The 18,714-nt window shown below is 34.3% G+C and overlaps 1 protein-coding gene, 1 non-coding gene and 1 pseudogene across 3 annotated transcripts; 1 reads left to right on the top strand and 2 right to left on the bottom strand.

Moving 5' to 3' along the window:
• Positions 1-12,223: 12,223 nt before the first annotated feature.
• On the bottom strand, positions 12,224-15,011 carry LOC120135969 (annotated as a pseudogene).
• A 677-nt stretch (positions 15,012-15,688) lies between these two features.
• On the top strand, positions 15,689-17,880 carry LOC120135970 (E3 ubiquitin-protein ligase At1g63170-like). 2 transcript variants are annotated; one of them, XM_039152100.1, is made up of 5 exons: positions 15,689-16,291; positions 16,464-16,583; positions 16,675-16,807; positions 17,275-17,442; positions 17,649-17,880. In XM_039152100.1, exons 1-5 carry the CDS (start codon positions 15,720-15,722, stop codon positions 17,808-17,810), a joined length of 1,155 nt encoding a protein of 384 aa, XP_039008031.1. In that variant the 5' UTR covers positions 15,689-15,719; the 3' UTR covers positions 17,811-17,880. The 2 variants fall into 2 exon arrangements, with proteins under 2 accessions (XP_039008031.1, XP_039008033.1); XM_039152102.1 differs by having other exon boundaries at positions 17,278-17,442.
• Positions 17,881-18,009: 129 nt separating this feature from the next.
• On the bottom strand, positions 18,010-18,096 carry LOC120136276. Its single transcript, XR_005517323.1, has one exon. It is a non-coding gene; the product is annotated as a small nucleolar RNA snoR114 (small nucleolar RNA).
• Between the last annotated feature and the right edge of the window lie 618 nt (positions 18,097-18,714).

The raw sequence follows: 18,714 nt of genomic DNA on the forward strand, positions 1-18,714 counted from the left end.
TATAAACAAGGTAGACTCATCGTATGTCTTCTAATGATGTATATAACATCCATATATCATGTTATGTATGCATTGCACTCACCTTGACACTTTTTATACAAGTCAAAATATAAGCCTCACTAAGCTTTAAGTTGGATCTTTTTCCTTTCCTTTGTTGCTAGTTAAATTGCGGTTTTGATTGATGTCTATAAATACATCAAACATATAACATAAATAATCAAAAGCAAATGTTAGAATTCATCTAACCCATGCACATATAATGTAGGACAAATTCATAATATTCATTCCTATACAACATTATAATTACAATGTTTTCTATACTTCATTCCACATTAAATTATGTTGAGTTAATCGATTGACGAATATGGCCAAGAGGGGGTGAATTGGCAATTAAAATTTTGATGGAAGCTTTTGCAGAAAATTGAAAGAAATTTGCACAGCGATTTAGAGTGGTTCGACTTTCTCAACCAAAGTTTACGTCCACTACCTTAGCTATCCACACTAAGGATTTTCCAAAAATTCACTAATTTGTCTTTCTTTTGAGGACAAAGAGTAACCTTATAAACCCTCAAGAATTATACCCCAAATTCTTGAGAACACTCTCTCCCAAAGAGAACAATACAAATTTGCAAACTTACAAGGAAATCCTCACAAGGTAGATTGTTTGCACAATTCTAGAACAAAGAAAAGAACACTCAAGAATGAATACAGTTGAGCACAATAAGTGTTCTTGAAAGCAAAATGAATATTGAATGAAAAATAGGCTTGAAATGCTCAAACTCGAGGTTTGATGCTTTATCTTTGATTCTCTCTCTTGATTCTAGTTGCTTGATGTTTCTTGTTATTGATCAATGGCTTCTAAGCTTGCTTAAATACACCTTGAATCACTTCTGAACGTTGGGGATCATTAATGAAGTTTTTGGAGCCGTTTAAGTGTGAAAACAATTAATATTTCTGCTTGGAGCGTGGGGGGAATCGGTACCCCTAATTGGGAATCGGTTCCCTAGGTGTAAAATTCAAATATTTCGACCGTTTGAACAGTGGGGGGAATCGGTTCCCTCCGAGCATACTGGAATTCTCGGAGCCAAACCATTCAGGGGGAATCAGTTCCCTCTGAGCAATCTTGAATTTTTGGCTTTGAAATGGTTCGAAATATTTTGTAAAATCGTTTTGAAATTATTTTAAGATTAAAACTTAATTTTACACTTGAGTAAGGATTAAAAATGAACTTTGAAATACTTTGAGTAATATTTTGATATTCGATTTAATATATCGAATATGCTTAGAAAAATCTTTTTCAAAATTAAAATTCTTTTAATTTAATTTGTTATATCGAAACATCAAAATGTTTTCAACAATCTCCCCCTTTTTTATATAACAAAACATTTTAAGATTTTCTAATTTCAAAATGAATTTTGATTTTGAAAAATACTACTCCCCCTTACTTTAACACTACTCCTCTTCAAAAACTCTCCTTTTAATTTAATAACATTTCTCCCCCTTTTTGTTAAATCAAAAAGATTTGTAAAAGAATTTAAATAAGGTTTTGAAATCATTTAGCCAATTGATTATATATATATAGTTTAAGCTGCTAAGATCACAATCAAGAGAAACGTTAGCCATTAGTTTCATAATCAATATTCATAAACAATGTGACATGGCAAAATTGGTCATATATCTAACATGATGTAAATGATGCAATAATGAAGAAATTTAACCACACCAAATATATAAGTTCAAACATCTATAATCCATCAAATAAGTTCAAATATCCAACAACAAAAAGAAAACAATCCAAAAACATTCAAAATGTTTAAACAATAAGCTTTAAGTTCAAAGTACTAAAGCAAAACACGGAATCAAGCATCTGTAGGAGGATCGGGAGGAGGAAAACGAGCTCGCATAGCGGCCATTTCATGAGTGAGTTCACTAATACGAGCGTTGGTTGCTTCATTGTTTGCACGCATCTCCCGAAGAATTTCCAATTGTTGAGCTCCCATTGTGGATAAATGGGACTCTATAGAAGAAAAGCGCGAATATATGGAAGCATATCGGAAACCGAATGTCTCCATAAAAGATTGAAAATATGGAGGCATTTGATTAGTTTGTTGTGCTTGCTCCTGGGGCTGCTCAGGATCATCTTCAGCTTCATCGATATCTCGCATTAATTGTTCAAGCTCGGGATCGTCGTCATCTGCTGGAGGAGCTTGAGAAGAGCTAGCTCCCGGAGTATTTTCAGAAGATCGAACCCATTCACCGGTGTCTTTATTCTTTATCCATCCCGCTCTCGTTAAGGAAAGAATATTAATTTGTTTCTTGAGAGGAACGATGACATCTAGACCTACTCTAAGCCCGTCTTTAGAAAATAGATTACTTAGAATGCAACCATAAACTAGAGAGGAACAAAGTTTCTTATTTGGCACTAAGTTTACGGTTTCAACGATTTCAGCAAAAATAATCTCAGGAAGATTTATTTTAATACTATTTTGGAAACAATGTAACCACCAAAGATCTAAAGCACGAAGAGTAGAGTATATACCTCCGGATGGTCGAAACCACCAAGAAATCATTAGATGAAAAAAACGATCATGAAGATCTAAGACACTCGCACTATCTCTTCTTTTGTACCGAGAACCTAAAAGCTGTTTTTCATTTGATATACCATCATTATCTAATCCTAATTCATTAACTATGTAAGCCGAGTCAAGATGGATGAATTGTCCTAGGAGATAGGAACGAACTGCTATGGTTTTGGTTTGAGCTCGATTTTTAACACACACAGCATTAGAATAGAATATGCGAACAAGTTGATGGTAAACTATAGGTTCAAGGTCACAAAGTTTATCAAATTTCCACTATTGTAAAAGAGGAAGATATCTAAAATTGATATCTATCATAGTTTGACGATAAGGGATACGTTCTTCTCTAATTTTGTAAGAGTCAAAATATTGATAATACCAAAAACGATGATTTCTAGGACCAGGATGATTGAAGCACGAGTTTTGGATAGTCATATTAGGATCAATGGGATTAGAATTAGGAATTGGAATTTCAAGAATAGGAGGAGGATTTGGAGGTGGATTTGGTTGACGGTTTGAGCGACTAGATGATGACCTAGCACATTTAGGATTGAACATTGTTTAGGAAATCGGAATAGAATGGATAACCTGCAATTTAGAAAACATATGTATGCAATTCAATTAATCCCAAAACTCAATTGAGTTCTCAATATGTCAAGGTTCTCTAAACCAATCCTAATGGACAAAGTTTTTTGAAAAATATTGAAAAATAAGGTTTTGAAAATCAGTATATGTATAGTTTTCATAACAACAACATAATTCAATCAAAACACAATAATTTGAAGAAAAAAAATTTATTTCGAAAATTTCAAAGAATTTTGGAAAATTCTTGTGTTTTTGATGAAATTAGTTGTAAAATCAAGTTTCTAATCACTAAACAATCAATGCCCGATCAGTATTTCTATCTAGAACTAATTGAAACTAGTCATACGTTCAAAATCAATGAAATAGAGAGTTTAGAAAAATTTACCTTGAAAGATGAGATTGAGTGGATTTTGATGTTGTTTGCACGATTTTAATGATGCAAGCAGGTTTAGGATTTGAAATATGATGAAATTCCGATTAAAAATCGATGTTATGAGTCAAAGAGGAGATAAGGAGAGAGAGAGAGGAAGAGAACGGCGTGAATGAAGAAATATTGAGGGTTTGAGGAAAAATTAGGGTGTTCTGCCCGTAAAAACCAGAACCCCAGGGGGAATCGGTTCCCCTTCAAAGGGGAAACCGGTTCCCTTATGAGGGTATCGATTCCCTCTGCACCAAAATGCTAAAATCCGTTTTTAAACATACAAAATGCTAAATTAACTTTCTCTAGTGGTATTAGCAACTCATATATTGAAAATTAATCATGTTCAAACAATCAAATTAATCTTTAAACTATATTTGAACATAAAGTTAATTTTCATCAAGAATCATAAACTCCCCCTAACTAATAGCAATGAATGCAATCAAAAATTACTATTCTAAGCGTTTTTAATTTAGTCTTAAAAGTGCTAAAATTATTTTAAACACTAAGTGAAGATAGGTTGGTCAAACCTAATTCTCTCATAAGTGTCTAAAATATTTCCTTGTCTAAAGGTTTTGTAAAGATATCCGCTAATTGGTGCAAAGTATCAATAAATTCTAGAACTACATCTTCCTTAGCGACATGGTCTCTAATGAAGTGATGTCTTATTTCAATGTGCTTAGTTCTAGAGTGTTGGATGAGATTTTTAGTGAGACAAATATCACTAGTATTATCACACTTGATAGGAATGGTACCTACTTCAATTCCATAATCAAAAAGTTGTTTTCATCCATAAAACTTGAGCACAGTAACTACCAGCTGAAATGTATTCGGCTTCAGTGGTAGATAATGCAACACAATTTTGTTTCTTTGAAAACCAAGAAATCAGCATATTTCCAAGGAATTGGCAAGTACCGGAGGTGCTTTTCCTATCTAATTTGGATCCTCCATAATCCGCATCAGAAAAGGCATGCAAGCTAAAGCTAGAGTCTCTAGGATACCAAAGTCCTAAACTAGGAGTGTCCTTAAGGTATCTAAAGATTCTCTTAACAGCTAGTAAATGTGATTTCTTAGGACATGATTGAAATCTAGCACATAAGCAAACACTAAACATAATGTCTGGTCTACTTGCAGTTAGATAAAGTAGAGATCCAATCATTGACCTATATAATTTAACATCTACACATTTACCTCCTTCATCCAAGTCAAGCTTTGTAGAAGAGCTCATTGGAGTGTCATGAGGTTTCCCATTTTCCAGTCCAAACTTCTTAAGCATATCTTTGACGTACTTAGCTTGATTGATGAAGATGTCATCTTTTCTTTGCTTGATTTGGAGTCCCAAGAAAAATGAGAGCTCCCCCATCATGCTCATTTCGAATTCGCTTTGCATTAGCTTAGAAAATTCTTGGCAAAGAACATCATTAGTAGAACCAAATATTATATCATCAACATAAATTTGAACTACTAATAAATCTTTACCTTTATGCTTTAAAAACAATGTAGTGTCAACCTTCCCTTTTGAAAAAACCTTTTTCAATTAAAAAATTTGACAGTCTTTTCATACCAAGCTCTAGGAGCTTGTTTTAAACCATAAAGTGCTTTTGTCAATTTAAGAACACGATCCAGAAATTTTGAATCTTCAAAACCTGGAGGTTGTTCCACATACACTTCTTCTTTTATAAAACCATTTAAAAATGCACTTTTAACATCCATTTGATATAGTTTAAATTCATGAAAACATGCAAATGCTAATAACATTCTTATTGCTTCCATCCTAGCTATGGGAGCATATGTTTCATCATAGTCTATGCCCTCTTCTTGAGTATACCCTTGAGCAACAAGTCTAGCCTTGTTTCTCACTATATTACCACTCTCATCAAGCTTATTCCTAAATACCCATCTAGTACCTACAGTAGATTTATTACTAGGCCTTTCAACTAATGTCCATACTTTACTTCTCTCAAATTGATTTAATTCTTCTTGCATAGCCATAATCCAATGTTCATCTTTTAATGCTTCTTTAATATTCTTAGGCTCTATGCATGAAATAAATGCAACATAATTACAAATATTTCTAAGAGAAGATCGAGTTGTTACCCCTTTGGATGGATCACCTATAATCTCACCATCCTTGACATAATTGTACTCTCTTGGATAAGATACTTCCCTTTCTTCAATGGTTGGATTCTCAAGAGGATCATGAGTTACCTCATCTTTTGTTTATTCCTTTGATGATGGTTCTTCAACGTCATGTCTAACTTCATTTGTATTTACAATACTTACATCATCATTCACACAAGAATCCTTCCTCGGAAGGGGATTATCATCGAAAACAACATGTATAGACTCTTCTACAACTAAAGTTCTTTTATTAAATACTCGATAAGCTTTAGAATTTAAGGAATAACCTAGAAAAATTCCTTCATCACTTTTAGCATCAAATTTGCCAAGGTTTTCTTTACCGTTGTTCAAAACAAAACATTTACATCCAAAAGGATGAAAATAACTAATGTTAGCCTTTTTATTTTTGAAAATTTCATATGGAGTTTTCTTTAAAATTGGCCTAATCATTACTCGATTTAAAACATAACAAGCAGTATTTGTGGCTTTTGCCCAAAAATATTTTGGCAAATTATTTTCACAAAGCATGGTTCTAGCCATTTCTTCTAAAGTTTGATTTTTCCTCTCAACAACTCCATTTTGTTGAGGGGTTTTAGGTGCTGAAAAATTATGGCTAATACCATTAGAATTACAAAACTCAATAAATCCAAGATTTTTAAATTCAGTGTCATAATTACTCCTAACACTAGTTATAGAGTAACCTTTTTCATTTTGGATTATTTTTGAAAATGTGATGAAATGTTCTAATGCTTCATCTTTAGTACTTAAAAATAGAACCCAAGTATATCTAGAATAGTCATCTACCAAGACAAATGCATATTGTTTTCCACCCAAGCTAGTAGTCCTAGTTGGCCCAAAAAGATCTATATGGATCAATTGTAATACTCTACTAGTTGATACGTCATTAATGGATTTAAAAGAAACTCGCTTTTGTTTTCCTTTAGAACAAGCATCACATATTTTATCATTATCAAATTTTAGTTTAGGCAGCTTTCGAACCAATTCTCCTTGAACTAACCATTGCAAAACACTCATGCTAGCATGTCCTAGTCTCCTATGCCATAACCAACTATCATGCTCATCCTTTGCAACTAGGCATAAATTAGTCATTTCTATAGAGTCTAAATGCACCATGTATATGTTTCCTATTCTATGACCAACAAGCAAAATCCTATTAGATGCAATGTCAATGGCTTTACAACCATTAGTTTCAAATAAGACATTGAATCCCTTATCACATAATTGACTAATACTCAAGAGATTACGCTTTAATCCATTCACATATAAAACATTCTTAATTTGTATGGAAGAGGTATTACCAATAGTACCAATACATTAAATGTGACCTTTTGAATCAACACCAAAAGTCACTTCTTCTCCATTTTTGGCGTTAAGCTCAATGAACCGGCTTTTGTCTCCGGTCATGTGTCTTGAGCATCCACTATCAAGGTACCATGAATTTGGATTTATTTCCCGTGCCTTGTAGCAATGCTCCTTTTCCTACAAACATAGATTAATTTCTAATTTTTGGTACCCAAATTCTTTTGGGTCCATATCCATTAGTTTCAAAAATCCTAGTCCCCTTAGGTATCCATTTGTGTAGGATATCCTTATCTTTAGTAGTAATGAGCTCTTTAGGAACCTATATACTTCTAACGATTTTTCCATTAGAGGTTCTTTGGGGACTTCTATGATTGTAGTTTTTAAAACTTTTTCTAACAAAGTTGGATTTTGAATTTTATCCATTTTCAAAACGTTTTGTTCCAACTTTATCAAAAGAAGTTTTAAGATCATCAATTTCTTTTGATGATCATTGACCTTTGAAAGTAAATTTTGCAAATCCAAAATTTTCTTTTCAAACTCTTCTAGTTTGATTTGTAAATCTTTGATTTTACTTTCAAGATCGTTGTTGGTTTTGAATATGAGTTTATTTTTATTTTTCAATTTTGAAACATCATTTTTATATTTTAAAAACAATTTCTCATAATCCGAAGCCAACCCATTATTCCTCTAATAGCTCATCATAGGATATCATCAAATCAGATGAGTTGAGGTACCTTGGAATCTTCCCCGAATACCATCAAGCACAAGTTTGCTATTTCTTGTTTTTCCTCATCGGAACCTTCTTCATCGCTCCATGTAGCCACATGAGCCCTGTGCTTATTCTTTGATTGACCATTTCTCTTCAATTGTGGGCAATCATATTTGACATGCCCCGACTTTTTGCATTCATAGCAAATGATCGGGTCCTTCTCTTTTGGTTCATTTTTTAGGCTTTCATTTCGTTTGAATTTTCTCCCTCGGTAAGGTCTCATCATTTTTCTGAACCGTTTGGCAAACAATGCCATTTCCTCATCATCGTCATCTTCATCCGAATCACTCTCATCTTTTATGGATTTGAGAGCAACTCCAATGTTTTTCTTCTTCTCCTTCTCCTTTGGTGTCTCTTCAATCTTATCAAGGTCTACCTCATCTTCAAGCATCATTTCATGAGTGAGGAGTGAACCGATTAGCTCTTCAAGAGTTAAGGACGTTAGGTCCTTAGACTCGATGATTGCCGTCTTATTTGATTGCCACAATTTTGGAAGGAAGTAGACTAACTTCCTCACAAGCTTTTCATTTGAAATGATCTCTCCATATGATTTAAGACCATTGATAATTGTTGAAAATCTATCCGTCATAGCTTTGATATCTTCATTTGGTTTCATCATGAAATTTTCATAGCTATGCGTTAGAATACTAATTTTAGATTTCTTTACCTCATCAGTACCTTCATGAATGACTTGAAGTTTGTCCCATATTTCTTTGGCGGTTGTACAAGATCAAACTCTTCTGTATTCATCTGGTCCAAGAGCACAAAATATGATATGGATGACTTTGGAGTTGAGCTGGAACATTTTTGTCTCTCATTCACTCTACAATCTTGGATGAGTGAAAGGCTTGATGTATCATTCTTCTACGACATTTCCTGCTCCCATGTCACTTGCTTGAATGAAGTACATCATCTTATTTTTCCAATAGGCATAGTTAGCCCCATTGAAGAAAGAATGCTTGTTGACGGGCATCAAATCGAGACCAGAGTCGAAGTTTGAAGTAGAGGCCATTGATGACTTTGATTATCGATGTACTCTTCCCGAATTGACTCAAGAGGTGATTAAACCTTCAAATGAGTTAGGCTCTGATGCTAATTGTTGAGTTAATCGATTGACGAATATGGCCAAGAGGGGGGTGAATTGACAATTAAAATTTTGATGGAAGCTTTTGCAAAAAAATGAAAGAAATTTGCACAGCGATTTAGAGTGGTTCAACTTTCTCAACCAAAGTCTACGTCCACTACCTTAGCTATCCACACTAAGGATTTTCCACAAATTCACTAATTTGTCTTTCTTTTGAGGACAAAGAGTAACCTTACAAACCCTCAAGAATTATACCCCAAATTCTTGAGAACACTCTCTCACAAAGAGAACAATACAAATTTGCAAACTTACAAGGAAATCCTCAAATGGTAGGTTGTTTGCATAATTCTAGAACAAAGAAAAGAACACTTAAGAATGAATACAATTGAGCACAATAAGTGTTCTTGAAAGCAAAATAAATATTGAATGAAAAATAGGCTTGAAATGCTCAAACTTGAGGTTTGATGCTTTCTCTTTGATTCTCTCTTGATTCTAGTTGCTTGATGTTTCTTGTTATTGATCAATGTCTTATAAGCTTGCTTAAATACACCTTGAATCACTTCTGAATGTTGGGGATCATTAATGAAGTTTTTGGAGCCGTTTAAGTGTGAAAACAATTAATATTTCTGCTTGGAGCGTGGGGGGAATCGGTACCCCTAATGGGGAATCGGTTCCCTAGGTGTAAAATTCAAATATTTCGAGCGTTTGAACAGTAGGGGGAATCGGTACCCCCTGGGGGGAATTGGTTCCCTCCGAGCATACTGGAATTCTCAGAGCCAAACCATTCATGGGGGAATTAGTACCCCCTTGGGGGGAATCGGTTCCTTCTGAGCAATCTGGAATTTTTGGCTTTGAACTGGTTCGAAATATTTTGTAAAATCGTTTTGAAATTATTTTAAGATTAAAACTTAATTTTACACTTGAGTAAGGATTAAAAATGAACTTTGAAATACTTTGAGTAATATTTTGATATTCGATTTAATATATCGAATATGCTTAGAAAAATCTTTTTCAAAATTAAAATTCTTTTAATTTAATTTGTTATATCGAAACATCAAAATGTTTTCAACAACTTACTTGAATACCTTTAAAATCATAATTTCACCTTAAGTCCTTATTTTTCTCTTTTAGGCTTTAAGAACTAATCATAAAATTTTTACATTTCAAGTCTAAATTCAATAATTTAATCATAAATTAATCTTTGAAAGGTAACAAATATCATAAATAAGTCACTTGAGTTTTTCTATAAATTTTTCCTTAAAAAACCCATATGACTGAATATAATTCATCAACTTACAAGGTGTTTTCAAGTTCCAAATAACACATTTAAACATTTATTGTAATTTTCTACCGTAGCCTTCATCAAATTCAACATTTGAATATAATTTCCAAACTTTTCTAAAGTGCCGTTTTGGTCACTATTAGGATTCAACCATTCTTCCTAATTTTCAAGCTTGAATAAACATACTAAGACATACAATATAATATTCTCATCATATCTAACATAAAAATCAATTCAAAACATCAACCCCTTAACTTTTTATCTTTTCCAAATGGATTCCTAAAGAAAAACTAATGGATTTTTCATTACATGGAACATGAAATCAACATCACAACAATTATATCATTATTTTCAAGCCTTGAAACCTCAAATTTCATCATCCCTTCACTCACGATTTTCATAAATTTAGAGTTATAAACATGAACAACATGAACAAATGGTACCGAATGAAAGAGAATCCAATGGAGAACAAAATTGGATTTCATATCTTAACCTTAAATCCAACTCAAAATGCTTAAAAAATAAATTTTAAAACTTACCTATGATTATCTTTGTAACTCACGGCAGCAACAAGGTTTTTAAGATATTTCTTTAATTTTTTATTTTATAACCCAAATGAATTTAAAATTTATTTTAGTCCAAAATGACTATTATGACCTTCAAATCTAATGATCCTAGTTATATCACATATCAAATTTATCATCCAAGAACTGAAATTAAACCATGAAGTTAGTAGTTTACAACTTTACCCTTGTAAAGTTCCAAAATTACAATCTTATCCTTTTTAATCCAATGGCTAAGACATTTTTGCCCTTGATTTATCATCTACGAAAATTTTCTTAATTTTTGATTCGATCCGATTATTCAAATTTTTCTTAAACATTCACACTTTCTAGCTTTTAACACAAATTCCGTACGAAAAATCTAAAACCCACGAAAATGTCATTATTGGGGTAAACTATTCATTTACGGGACCAGGTTACACAACTTTTTAAAATTATACTTTGGTCCCTAAACTTCCAAAGTTTATACTTTAGACATCAAACTTTCAATTTACTCATTTTGATCACTAACCAACATTTTGGGGTATTATATAGATATATATATATATATATATATATATATATATATATATATATATATATATATATATATATAAGGATAGGGCTTTATTACATAATGTAAAACTATTTTACTTTTACAATATGAAATGAGAAGATATTCACTAGAAAAAAAACAAGAAGTTAATCTCAGTCATCTATTTTCACTCATCTAACGATCTTAAATTCGTGTAATATCCTAACACACACACACACACACATATATATATATTAAGTCGTATGTAGAAAAAGTAATACGGTCAGACAAAAAAAATATTTACAAATAATGGAAGATTTAGCAATGTAATTTTTTTTATTGGAGTGAGTATAAATAAAATTTAAGGTAAAATACATAAATTATCCTCTAATTTTAGGGTTTTACCTTATTGAGTTCATTGATTATTAAAAGTTACAAAACAATATTTAGATTATAGGACATTATTTTGTCGAGTCTTCTTACTATTAAAAGATACAAAATGACGACTCGACTATTCATATATTTCGGACTTTTCCTTTTCTGTTAAAAAAATGACGACCGTCTGAGTTAAACATTAAAATGTTAACTAAGATGATAAAATCTGATCCCAGAACCGTTTGAGTTGTATTTTGTGTATTGACTCTCTGTTTACATTACGTGGTCAAAGCAATGCCTGAAATATTATGTAGTTGAGTCAGTGCTTGAAAGCAACGATGATACTAATAAATATCCTTAAAAGGTAATTTTATCATATCTCAATCAATAGATTAACATCCAATTCAGACAACTGTTAGTTTTTTAACGAAAAAGGACGAGTTTAGAACATATGAATAGTCAAATGAACATTTTATAACTTTTAATAGTCAGGGACTAAACAAAATAACATCCTATAATTGTTGTTTATTTTATAATTTTAAATAGTTGAAGAATCAAATAAAATAATATTATATAGTCGAGGGGCCGTTTCTATACTTCACCTTAAAATATTAAAAATGTGCATCAATAACCATCAATAAAATAAATAATTAATATAAGAAAACTAAGATTTGGCAGGCATATGGATCGGCCTTTTTCTACCAATAGTCTCCGCATGAGCATTGTCCTTCTTTGAAGTGATGGAAACAATTAGAATCTCTCAAGATGATGTGACGATGGTAAACTCTCGATATATATTTCATAGCAGTATGACAATCCCCACAAACCCGAAGATTCTTAAAAATTCGGATCGGAGCCCCGGATGGCAAGCTTAGAAGTCCGAATGCAACCGCCAGTTTTTCACTGTGATAGGCCAGACCAAGCTCCTTCCCTTCTTCATCCATGTTATGTAGGGAAAAACTGATGTCTGGTTCATAACCACCTTCCTTGATCGAAACCATGATCTCGTCGATCTTGGAATAGATCTCGGTAGTTCTAGGATGCCCTCTCTCTTCCGACATAAAGGTGTGCACCTTGCTGTTTACCTCGATCCAACTACATCCAGGCTCCTTACTGATCCCCCTTGATTTCATTGTCCTTCGAATCCTAGCAGCGTTTTCCCATTTCCCGGCAGCAGAATACATGTTAGACAACATGATGTATGGCACAGCATTTGTGGGCTCTAACTCAAAGAGGTTATTTGCCGCTCTTTCCCCTAATTCCAGGTTGCCGTGTACTCTACATGCAGCAAGAAGAGCCTTCCATACAGTCGCATCTGGTTCCACATCCATTTGATTTAACAATGTTTCGGCTTCAACGAGTTTTCCGGAGCGACCCAAGAGATCAATCATACAAGCAAAGTGTTCGGGACCCGGTTTAATTCCGTATACCTTCTTCATTGATGCGAAATACGAGCGACCACTTTCCAAAAGACCGGCATGGCTGCAAGCAAATAGTAAGCCTATAAAAGTAATGAAGTCGGGTTTTGTGTCACTAGCAAATCATTTGATCATAGAACCTTACTGAGTCCCTTCCTTTACCGTTCTGGGCATAACCAACTATTAGTGCAGTCCAAGATATTACATCCCGAATCTGCATAGAATCAAATACTCTGCTTGCATCATCTATACATCCGCACTTAGCATACATTGTTACGAGGGAATTATCTACCGAAATGGATGATCGGAGGCCGGATTTAACAAAGTTTGCATGAAGTTGTTGCCCGAATTCCAGAATTGTTAATTCCGCACAAGCACTCAAAGCACCAGCAAGAACGATATGGTCGGGATAAACGCCTGCCAATCTCATGTCACAAAACAACTTGAGAGCTTCTTCATGACGGTTATTACGTGCATATCCTGTCACCAGAGAGGTCCACGAGACCACGTCCTTGTTCGACATGTAGTTGAAAACCTGAAAAGCACAATCCATGTTTCCTTGTTTAGCATACATGTCAACCAAAGCATTATTCACTAGCTTGGAAGCCTCAAATCCGGTTTTGATAATCAAACAGTGTACTGATATTGCATTGTTCATATCTTTAATCGAAGCAAAACAGTTTAGAACGGACGGGAATGTGAAATTATCCAGCTTCATATCTCTAGCATGCATATTCCGGAACAACAAGAGAGCATCCTCTTCACAACCCAGCCTCACGCACCCCACTAACATAGTGTTCCAAGAAACAGCATCGTCAACCTCCGTATTCTCCAAGACTTTAATGGCACTATCCAAATCTCGGCATTTTGCGTACATATCAACCAATGCACTTTGAACGAAAACATTAGCTTCAAAACCACTCCTAACAATGAAACCATGCACTTGTGCGCCAAAATTACCAGCTTCAACCGCAGCACAAGCTGTTAACACACTGGGGAAAGTGAACTGATTAGATGCAACTCCCTCAATCACCATATCTCGATAACATTTAATTGCTTTGAATGCCTCTCCATTCTGAGAATAACCAGCAACCATGGCAGTCCACATGACATGGTTTTTTTTGTCAGGCATCGTTTTAAACAGATATTCAGCTTCCAAAATGCAATTGCACTTTGCATACATATCAACCAGACCCGTAACAACATAGTCATTCGACTCGAATTGTGTCTTTATTACATAACCATGCACCTGTTTGCCTCTTCCAAGCAATCCCGATGTTGAACTCAACCTCAAAATACTTCCCATGGTGTATTGATTAGGCCGTTGTCCCTCAACTTGCATTCTCGAAAACAAATCAAAAGCTTCAGTTTCCATCCCATGTTGACAATAACCTGAAATTAATGAATTCCAAGTGATGGAACTCTTTATTGGGGTTCCTTTGAAAAGTTCGATAGCTTCAGTTAATTTCCCGGATGCTGCATAAGCAGCTATCAATGTGTTCCAGGCGAACTCATCCCGTTCAGGCATTTTGTCAAATAGCTTCCGAGCTTCATTTATCCGACCCGATTTGGACAACTCATTCAAAACCAGATTGGACTCAATCTTCGATTGGCTGGAGTACTCAAATTGGAAATGATTTGATCGCAAGTGAATGCATTGGTGAAATGACTTGAAAGAAAAGTTGAGGAATTTGAAGTTCAGTTTTATCATTAAAGCCGAGCAGAAGTCAAATCCCCAACTACCAAAACTATGAAATGTAAATATATTTTGAGAAGAAATACCGAATACGAGTCGGAGCCTCCCCAGCTGAAAAAGATACGAGGTGGGTCCTTTCGAGTTTACATGGAGCGCCAAATGTTGAAGCAACTTGGCGGGAATCTCCACGGGAACATAACATATGAAGCTGAGCTGCTCCGGTAACCATTGCTTTCGTTTGTTTTCATTTCCTTGCTTTCTTCTGCTCTTTTTCTCTTTCTCTTCACTTTTTTCTTTCTTTCAGATTGGTTGTGTCGTCAATTCAAGACATCAATTTATATGATAAGTATTTTTAATTTAATTAAAACAAAATTATTTATCTCAAATCTCACTTAAAAATATATTAAATTATAGTCTATTAAATGTTCTCAATAGTGAAAGTTATTTTGCAGAATATCTATATGTTATAAATTATTAATTTTTTTAATATATATTATTTTAGGATCATTTTAGATTATTTGAAAAATATTAAATTAAATTAATTATATAAAATATGATTAATCAGTTTAAATAATTTAAATAGATTGAATTGATCCGTCGCCCACCCCAGTAAGAGCAAGCTGTTTGCCGTTGCTGTCTGCCTCTGTTTTTCACCACCATAGTTCGTCGTCTTCGATACCAATTTCTCCCCTACCATCATCATAATTCAACTGTTCCGTACCAAAGTTATTGTCATTTTATAAGTAGGAGATTATCCCCTTTTTCTTTGCTTTTTATCTGAATTTAAAGTTTGATTTTTTTTTTGTACATAAATCCAAATAAACCCACCAAATTTGAAGCTCCTATCAATGTCTCCCAATTTTCCTTTAAAATCACTCTCCATGGAAGTCTAGTCTTCCATCTTCATTATTAAACAATTGCTTCAAACAGATACCCTTTCTAACACGCCTTCTTCTTTACAACCTTTAATTTCCAGAAATATTTTTTTTTAGATGAACCCATCAAATTCACTACCTCAGACGTCACCTCCATCTGATGGAGTGGACGCGTCACCCCTCCTGACATATTCCATATCTGACCACCTCCTCCGCAGCCGCCGCCTCCTCCGTCGTCGACCTCCGCCTTTACGTGGCGTCGCCGCTAGACTCCTCCGACGCGCCAGCAGTCGTCGTCTGATGCTACGCGAGCCGTCGGTTCGTGTGCGAGAAACCGCTGCGGAGCAACTCGAAGATCGTCAAAGCGATTGGTCGTACTCGAAGCCCGTCATAATCCTCGACATTATCTGGAACTTGACGTTTGTAGTTATGGCGGTTGTCGTTTTGGGACTCAGCCATGAAGAAGAGCCAACCGTCCCATTAAGGCTCTGGGTTTCGGGTTACGGGTTACAGTATTTATTTCGCGTTGCTTGCGTGATTGTACAATATAAAATAAGAAACGAACGAAGGTTTCCGGGTTTGCAGAATAACGAGGATTCGGATTCGGGTTTGAATTCTAAGTCCGGGAGTGAAACAGAGGATTCCGATGATCATGAAACAGAGGAGCTGAACAGTGGAGATGAAAACAGGTAAATAACCATATTAGTTATAGTAAGTAATTCAATCCTTAAGCAAGTTTAACTAAGTTTCAGGGTTTAAGTCCTGTATATAGAGAACCTATTCGATTCGGTTTCGAATATAATCAAGATCCATGTGACTACGGAATTTGCTTATTAGGCCAAATATTTATGAAATTTGCAGAGTAGCCAAAAGCTTGGAGTCTGCAAATACAATGTTTTCATTTCTTTGGTGGATAATTGGATTCTATTGGGTAACTGCTAAAGGACAAGCTTTGATTCATCAGTCCCTTCAGCTTTACTGGTACAGCTACTATGATCATTTCAAGATATATTTTTTACAATATTTTTTCATCAATTATTGGTAACTGTTAGATGTGTTCTTAATTTGGCAGGCTTTGTGTTACATTTCTTGTATTAGATGTCCTGTTTTTGTTCATCTGTGTTGCTGTTGCCTGCCTTATTGGTCTTGCTGTATGCTGCCGTCTTCCTTGCATCATTGCAATTTTGTATACTCTCACAGACCGGGTAAATTTCATTACTTTTTATGCAGATTATTATTACATTATTATAGAGATTTCGTTGGTGGATTAGTACTTTAATCATGATCGAGAGGAAGATTGTCCTTTTTTTTTTTATGTTTTGTCAAAGTGGAACACAATCTAATAACAAAATCATGATGTATGATAAACAAATCCTGACCCTGATCTGGATGGCCGCCTTTGTTGTTTGATGAACCACCTGTGATCTCCTTCGATTGCGAATTCCGTTGATCCGGTATCACAGAATAATTTAAGAGACCAAATGTGTGTCCGGGGGGGGTTTCGATTCCGGCTGCATAAATGGAATTCTCCGTTGAGTGAATCATAGTGATTAGACAATGTTATATATATACAACACCCTTCTTAATCTTTGTACAAGTCTATACTTTCCCTTCTGGTCTCTATGTTCTTGAATAACCCCGAGTTATTTACACCACCTTCGATATTTAAAAACAGGATGGAGCAACAGATGAAGAAATCGATAGATTGCCAAAGTACAAGTTCCAAAGGATCAGAGATCTCGAAAAAGTTTATTCTGAAACTCCAGAATCTCATGAGGGAATAATGACTGAATGCAACACTGATACACCTTCTGGACGGATTCTTCCACACGAAGATGCTGTAAGTAGCCTGTACTGCTGTGTATTAAGATCTTTTATAAAACCATTAAAAAGTTTTAGGAAGTTATAATTCAAAATGCTGGTAGGCGGTAGCTTACATCAGGCATTTTAGAGTAGTTGGGTCACCATCTTTGTCAACCCGGCCTCTCTTTTTTCTGAACGATTTTCACGATTTTGACGAAAGTTTATGTTCCGATCATGATATAGGAATGCTGCATCTGCCTTTCCGCTTACGAAGACAGGAACGAATTGCGGGAGCTTCCGTGCCATCACCATTTCCACTGCAACTGTATAGACAAGTGGTTGTACATCAATGCTACATGTCCTCTCTGCAAGTCCAACATATTACAGACCAGTGAAGAAGTTTAGAAAACCCCTAAATCGGAGTAGTAAATAGTAACAGTGCTTCTTTGCAAATACCCTGGCTGTATGTAAATGTAATTATGACTATATACATCAGGTAAGAACAGGTTTTGCAACACAGGCAGGTTTTTCACCAATAGATTTTGGGTATTGAACATGGACCGTAAAGCGGACATGAAAAATACTAAAAGAAATGACTATAAGAGAGCTCAGAGGCTCTTCTTTTCATCGAAGGTGATGATTGAATGATGAACCCACCATCACGATAGCGCATATATCTTCTACATAGCTCTAAATTGTGTACCATTTGAGGCATATTTGTAATATGTTGGTTGATTAGCCCACTAATAATTAAATTTTTATTAATTAAATCTTTGTAGCTTTAATATTTGCTAATTCCTCCTCCTCATTATCAGAAGCTTATTATTTTAATTTTTTAGACTTTTAATTTTATAAATTCGTAAATATCATTTGACATAATTACAAATTCATAATGTGTCATGTGATAATAATATCACATAATAACCAGTTGGTCTAGTGGAACAAGACACTAGATTTCTTAAGTAAAGTTAAAAGTTTGAATCTTGGTGTTTATGAACGGAGCAAATTGAGTTGGAATGGTTGCCCTGTCTCTATAGTACTCGATTCGGATTAATCGATTAATAAATCGGATATAAGTGGTTAAACTAAAAAATTAATCAAATAATTTAATTAATTCGATTTTTTATTCATAAATTTAATTAATTTAATTTCTTAATTTGAGAAATCAATCGAATGAAAAAAATTAAAAATTTTATTTAATCACTTTCAGAAGTTTGAGGACTTAATGTACCCTTAAACTAATTAATATAAATTTTAGGGTCTGTTTGTTTCCGTAATTGGAATTACGGAATTGATTTTCCCTGAATTC

The sequence above is a fragment of the Hibiscus syriacus genome, unplaced genomic scaffold (assembly GCF_006381635.1).
Source record: "Hibiscus syriacus cultivar Baekdansim isolate YM2019G1 unplaced genomic scaffold, ASM638163v2 tig00110621_pilon, whole genome shotgun sequence".
Classification (NCBI taxonomy): Eukaryota; Viridiplantae; Streptophyta; class Magnoliopsida; order Malvales; family Malvaceae; genus Hibiscus; species Hibiscus syriacus.